The sequence below is a fragment of the Octodon degus genome, unplaced genomic scaffold, assembly GCF_000260255.1.
Source record: "Octodon degus isolate 3935 unplaced genomic scaffold, OctDeg1.0 scaffold00042, whole genome shotgun sequence".
Taxonomy (NCBI): Eukaryota; Metazoa; Chordata; class Mammalia; order Rodentia; family Octodontidae; genus Octodon; species Octodon degus.
In genome coordinates, this window is record NW_004524618.1 from 6,529,398 (window position 1) to 6,536,171 (window position 6,774).

The 6,774-nt window shown below is 49.7% G+C and overlaps 1 protein-coding gene across 1 annotated transcript in view; it reads right to left on the bottom strand.

Annotated features, from left to right (window-relative positions):
- Nucleotides 1-6,774, bottom strand: part of Sorcs1 (sortilin related VPS10 domain containing receptor 1) — a 526,874-nt gene that overhangs the window by 125,816 nt on the left and 394,284 nt on the right. Inside the window, exon 6 of the mRNA XM_023715489.1 lies at nt 3,264-3,328. Within this exon, the coding sequence (XP_023571257.1) occupies nt 3,264-3,328 (65 nt within the window). The remainder of the gene's footprint in view (nt 1-3,263; nt 3,329-6,774) is intronic.

Consider the following 6,774-nt stretch of genomic DNA (forward strand, 5'->3'; position numbering starts at 1 on the left):
GAGAGAGAGGGAGGGAGGGAGGAGGGAGGAGAGAGGGAGAGAGGGATACAGAGAGACAGAGACAGAGAAGAAGAAGAGAGGGGAAGAGATGGAGTGAGGGGAGGGAAGGAGGGAGGGAGGGAGGAGAGAGGGAGAGAGATGAGGTAGGAGGGAGAGAAAGAGTAAGAGAGAGGGGGGGAGGAGGGGGAGAGAGGGGAAAGGAAGAGGGAGGGAGGGAAGGAGGGAAGGAAGGGAGGAGGTGGGAGGGAGAGAGGGAGAGGATGATATTGATCAAGACAGGATCAGGTATTACAGTTAGATCTCTACTGCACTTGGTAGGTACTTTATTTCTGTTTTGTTTTGACAGGGCTAACTTTTCAAATTAAATCTCTTTATTGAATTTTCATCCTTGAATAGTTCCTGAAGATGCTGCCTTGGCAAAATAAGAAAGTAGAAAAAGTAAATAAAACAAGAACTGTTACAGAGCACTGTTTGGGAAAGCAGAGCCTGGGATGATGTTGTATCTTTACCAAATGCCATGGTTTGGGGGAGCAGAGGCATGGAGTCAGGTGTTGGAAGGGGTGCAGAGCGGCGGTGGTCCTGTCATGCTTTAGAGTATGGGTTATATACCTTGGGCACCACAAGATAGAAAGCAGCATCATCCCCAGAGCTCGGAAGTGAGAGAAATCTGGGATGCTCTCACCAAGAGCTTTCTAAACAAAGTTTGTCATCAGGGAGAGCAGACCCTAAAGCTCTTTTATTAGCTTTTGGCTTCAGGCTTTGCTTCCTCATTGTGTTCCACAGACTGGCTTTGCCCTGCTGTGGGAAAGCTTGCTAGGAATGCAGAATCTTGCACTGCCTGCTGCACCACAATTCACATTCGAACAAGACCCAAGTGCTCTGACGTTTTCACCCAGCCTGTAAGGAAGGTGAGACAGCCAGCGGGTAACCATGCCAACCGCTTAGCTATGTTTCCACTCATTCAACATGCAGTTGGTAAGTGCCTGGTAAAGAAGACTGAATAGAGAAGTATAGCCCTGCCCCTCACGTAAGCATGGTCAGATGAAAGGAAACGAAAGTGAAGCCCTATTACATTGGAAGATTAAGAAAGGTGTCTCAGACACACGTGCTTAGTGACCCAAGGGCCACCGTCCACAGTGTTTAATTCCCTTCCACTGATCACAGCTAGGGCAAGTAAAGAGTGTCAGAGGCACAGGAAGCAGAAAGTACGAGGTCCCTGAGGCAGGACACCAGGACGCAAAGCCCAACAGGCTCTGAGAACTGACAGCAAAGCCGAAGGCCTGTAGGCAGGCCGCGAGGAGCAGACAGTGGAGATGGGGCTGACGCAGCAAGCGTGCTCTGCACCTCCAGGCCAGAGCGGAGTCAGCCGGGGCTTTATCCGAAGGTGTGTTGATCGCTGGCTGCCTCCGGGGAAGCCCACTGTCTCTGCTGTATGCTAAGATTGGACCTTGAAGTCCAGGCGAGGTAACCTGCCGCAGGGGATGGAGCAGAGATGGGGCAGAGACGCTACACTGCGGAGCTCACTCTGCCAGGCGCGCTGTGGCCACTCACACTCAATGGCCCTCCCTGTGCGTGGCGCCGTCAGCCCGGACCGTGACCTGTGCTTCCGCGACTGTGCCAAAGAGTACATTCATATCCCCGAAGGTGGAGTGAAACCTCTAGGGACGGAGACTCCCACGCGAGAGTCCTGAAAGACATGTGGTTCCTGAGGAACGGGGCTATGCAGGTGACCTGGTCAGCTTGGGCTCGGCGCTGACAGCAGGCAGAAGAGCTAAGGCTATGTGGGCGGGGACCCCGGGCACGGACAGGGAGCGTGCCCCGAATTTGTCCGTCACTCTGTGGGTCGGTGCCAGGCAACCTGCAGCAGCCTCGCTGCCCTGGGGTCCGTGGGGGTCGTCTGCGGCCTCTTCTCCCCCTACACCCACCCCCTCTATCTATGCACACTGCGCTCGCTGGGCCTACTGCCACTTCAGCACTTCAGAGCTCTCCTCAGGACCGAGGAGGGTGAGGAGGAAAATGTGCACTGTCGTTCAAAGGTGTGACAGGTCAGGCACTGCGTGGCAGGTTTATATGCGTTGGTCTGTCTAAGCGTCACCTGAAAAGACTGAGAAAAAGACATTGCCGTCGTGGTCGTCTTTGCATTTGCCGTATACTTTAGGCAGCCTGTTGCGTAACTGTCCGTGCTTTGCTACTCTCATCTATAGAATGGGAGTAACAACCAACGAAGATGTCTGAAGAGTAACTAACAAAGTACAGGAAAGTCCTAGCACGGTTCCTGCTACAGGGCAACTGCTAAAGCACTTACTGCTGCAGCACAACTGGTAGATGAGATGTGAGCAAATGAAGAGCCAATATTATTGTTTTTAGATTTATTTTACTTTTTAGGGAAGGGTTTACAGTGTGTTCAGGTTCTCACTACTAGATCAGTCTCGTAGTGATCCGCCTGTTTACAGCCTGTCAAGAGCTCGGATTACAGGTGCATGCCACCATGCCCGTCTCCATTGCAGTCTCAGCCTGACCTGGGGGCCGGGTCAGCACAGCAGGCCTGGGGATCGAACCCCTGGCCCCTGTGACTGCTTGCAGGCGAAGAGCTAATATTATATTATTTAGCTTACAGACAAAATAAACCGAATCATAAAAGGTTAGGTGGTTCCACAATTAGTAAATTTTTTTTGAGACATTCATCCATGTATTTGAGTCGGAGAGGTGTACCCCACTTCCTCTGACACCAGGGACCTGAAGCCCAGCCTCCCCGTGGGTGTTCACTGTAGCACACCCAGCCAGGGCAAGGAAGAACACCAAAAGGACAAGTAGCTGTCTGGAAAGCCCGCCCTCTCCTCAGCCTATGGAAAGGACACAAAGGACGATTTCTTTCTTCCTGTTCTATGCAAGTATTTTATGAGTCTCTAAAGAAGACAGTGAGATACTGGATGACATCTGATGGATGGATACTGAAAAACAAAATCTAAAGTGAACACAGGAGCACCAATAACAAAACCCTGTAGAAATCAGGAATGTATACATTTAATTTTAACTCAAAGCTACCTTGATTAGATAAGAGGATTTTGCTAGCATTCTCATTATCCAAATCTGAATAAACCTGGAATAAGTTATGTGGCTAATCCTCAATTACTGGGGGCAAAACATAGCCTTATTCCCCAGAGACGTGGACCCTTGCCAGCATGGTCACTCTGACTTGGTTCACGGCAGGCAGAGAAAGCCATCCTTACTTATGAGCAGCGGGCGCAAGCGTCTGTACTTACGGCCATCCAGAGTTCTGGCCTCGAGATGCACGAGGTCTGGCTCCTTGTTCGAGCCCATCACAGACCTGAAAAATGAAGAAACATAAAAAGGAACGCCCACATTAATAAGTTCGCATGTGTATCTGTGGAGCCCACAGACGATTAATCTCCATAGATGTCTAAAGCCTCAAGCCTTGGAACATATCCGCTTTATTTATGGACATAGTCTGAGAGCAAAATTTCCACTTCAAAAAAAAGCCATAATGAAACGTGCATTTGATGTAGGCCAGGCCGAACTCTGGCAAGAGTACCGAGTGTTATGAGCCTGGACTTGTAAGTAATTGAACACAGGGCCTACATGTGCCCCCACAGTAACCCAGGGACAGCACATTAAACTTTCAAAATTTGTCAGGCAGATCCCAGACATGTTCCTTTAGCTGCCTGACTTGAAAAGCAGTTAACAGAGTGAACTTATCTAGTTAATGGTTTTTCCATTTTTCACTTTCAGGAACACCCACTAGTGCCCTACCAGGCAAGTGATGGCCCCCAGAATGCAGCGTCTGCATTGTCGAACCCATGTTGAACCTGTGTGCCCCCAAAAGGTGAGTGACCTCGCTTGCTCCACTACAGGGGCCTGAAGCCATCCAGGTACATAAAATAATAGCCTCGTTAAAGGTTCTTGGAGGCGCAGACCAGGTCCTGTAAGTTTTCAGTGAGGCACATGGAAGAGAAAATGATGATTCTGTTAAATAATATGGGCAATAATGCTTAGTCTCTAGAAAATTCATACAGGCAGACTAACGAAGGTAGGGCTCTCTGTCTTAAAAGAAAAGGCCAGAATTTTCAGAACTTTGATTGGTTCCATTTCTGTATGGAGAAGAGTCAGATGGGCCAAACGGTCCCTCCGTCTGGCCCCAGCTACCATGCCCAGACCTTCGCTCTGAGTAGGCAATGAAGATCTCACAAATGCACATTCCCTTCAGGACTTCGTGTGGTGCCAGAGCCCTGGACAGCAGACCCCACCACACATCAGCTGCCTCCTCTGTCCAGCAGCACACACAGAGTCACTGCTTGCCACTGCTTGCCACCGTTTGCACCCCACTGGGAGGCACGGCACACTTCTGTCTAGGGCTAGAGAACTCCTGGCTCTAGCTCAGCCATGGACTCCTGGATTCTAATTTAAGGCACAGCTGACAAGCTACTCCTTCTGCAAAATACATCGCAGTACAACAGAGAAAGCCTTTCTTCCCAACAGCAAGTATTTATTTTGAAATAAATCTTGTAAGATACGTGTCATGGTTTATTATACACCAGTAGTGTTGTGGTTTTCCAAATGTGAAAGCAACTCCTTCCTCCAACATTCAAATGCACACACACACACACACACACACACACCCCTCAAATGCAGCTACCAGTGACTTTGTTTTGAACAGCTGATGTTCATATTTATAGTTGTGAGATTGAGAAGTGAAATGTGGAACTAAATAAGAAAGGAACTAGAAAAATCAGTGAAGGAATGGAAGGAGAAAGGGAGACAGAAAGACTTGAAGGAGAGAGAAAGGGCATAGAGGTTTGGGAATTTGTTGAAATTAGCAAATCAGTCATTGTCCTTGGATACTCTCGGAGCTCTTCCTATTTGAATTCATTTCCCACCTCAAAGAACCTTAGGCCTGACCAACTTAATCCCTCTTTGTCTTTACAGAAGGGGCCTCCGTAAGGTCTGACTATCGCTCTGTGTACAGCTTGCTCTCACTGATACATGGCCTGAAATTCAGGGTCTAGGCTCCAAATATCAAGCCACACTTTGTTTTGCTCCAAGGACGTAAGTGTCTCCACACCAGCGTGGTATAAGTTCCCCCAAGCGCAAGGCACACATGACATGCTTTTGAACGTCCACACCACTGGCGTTCACCTGGGCCTGGGCAGACGGTGACTCACAGCGTTCAGTCCAGCACTTCAGCGCTTCAGCACCTGCTGCCCCCCAGGCGGAGTTCCGAGTCTCCCCCAGAACCTCTGGTCGCATGCGTGTAGGTCACCCTCCGGACAAGGTCACCAGTCAGGGGCATGAACAGAGAAAAGCAGCTGGCTGGCAGCCCTCCAACCAGGAAGCCCAGAACTAAACATTTGTTTCTGCAAAACAGTCGTAGGCGGTTTCACGAGGGACATTGTTGTCTTCATCTGGTGCGCTGCGGTTTCTCCTTCAGGAACTATCAGCCTCTATTCCCTGGAAAAATCTGGCACCCAGTAGCATAAAGCAAAATGTTAGCAGGCCTTGCTGTCTCTTTGACTCGAGGATGGTGTCCGCAGGGGACAAAAGCCCTTCCCTGGGCCCTTGGTATCTTTCCATGTGTTCCTGGATCCGGGGCTGGAAGCACAGAGACGTCTCTAGTTCTCCAAGTCATCTCCCTGGGCATGAGCTGTTATTTTACCTAAGATCCTTTTCCCTTATCAACTCAGGAAAAAGACCTAAGAACAAAATAGTTCTTCACTTTCACAAGGCCTGCTGTGGTTAGCTAACCTCTTACCCTGTAGCAGAAAGTGCGCCCTCCCAGCCAGTGTGCTTCAGCTTCTTAGGCGCCCAGGTCGTGAGTGATGCCTGTTCCAGGGCCAGTGGCTCCTGTCTCTGAGAAACACCTGGTCTCTGTGATGCACATTGTGTAAACCAGTCCGCAACTAACAAGTGGTTGTGCTCTGTACTCCCTACTGGCTTATCTGAGCCCTAGGCCAGCAGACATCGGGCCCTGACCCTTTGGGAATGACCCTGACAATTGCCTATCGATGTAAATAAATACGCCTCCAAATCCCGGCTGTCATTTCAGTGTTCCCACTTGCCTCGGCATCTGCTACTCTAGCCGACAAGACTGACCATGCTGACCGCTTGGTTACTGTTCATGGCTCTCCTGGAAGGAACTCTCCAGGTCCTGATGGGAAGTCTCACTCTCCAGAGTTTTTGAGTCTCCTTGGAGGTCTGGAAGAGGCTTTCTGCCTCCCCACTGGAGCGCTTACGTCAGACCCCAAGTGGAAGAGGACACTGTCTGTCTGCCTAGCTGCCTGTCTGATCCTGGTAAGACCCCCAGGAGTAACCCAGTTAGTGTACCAGTCCTGATCAGCTCAAGCAGAAGAAGAGCTTCACCAACTCTTCTTAGTTCAGGCAACCCTCAAGGGAAGGGGAAGCACTGATCACAGAGGCTGACTGGATCCTCACTTGGGCCTTCGCCTGTGCTTCCAAGTCAGTCAACAGAGGGGCATAACAGAGGCCTCGCACCCTCCTTAACTAAGTGATGCCTCAGTTTCCATGAGGTGCAGGGAGAGGTAGGCATCCCAGTAGACTCCCTCTGAGGGGCACCCACCCTTTGTCTGTTGGGTCATCCTTCAAGGGTGCACAACACACACTTAGGGAGATAGAATGGGAACTAATTAGTTAAAACCTGTAGTCTCCGGCTGCAGGAAAAAGGGCTCTTGGGAAGTTAAAATTGAAACTAAGCCACTTGCTGTATTTCAAATAAATAAATAAAATAAATAAATAAATATA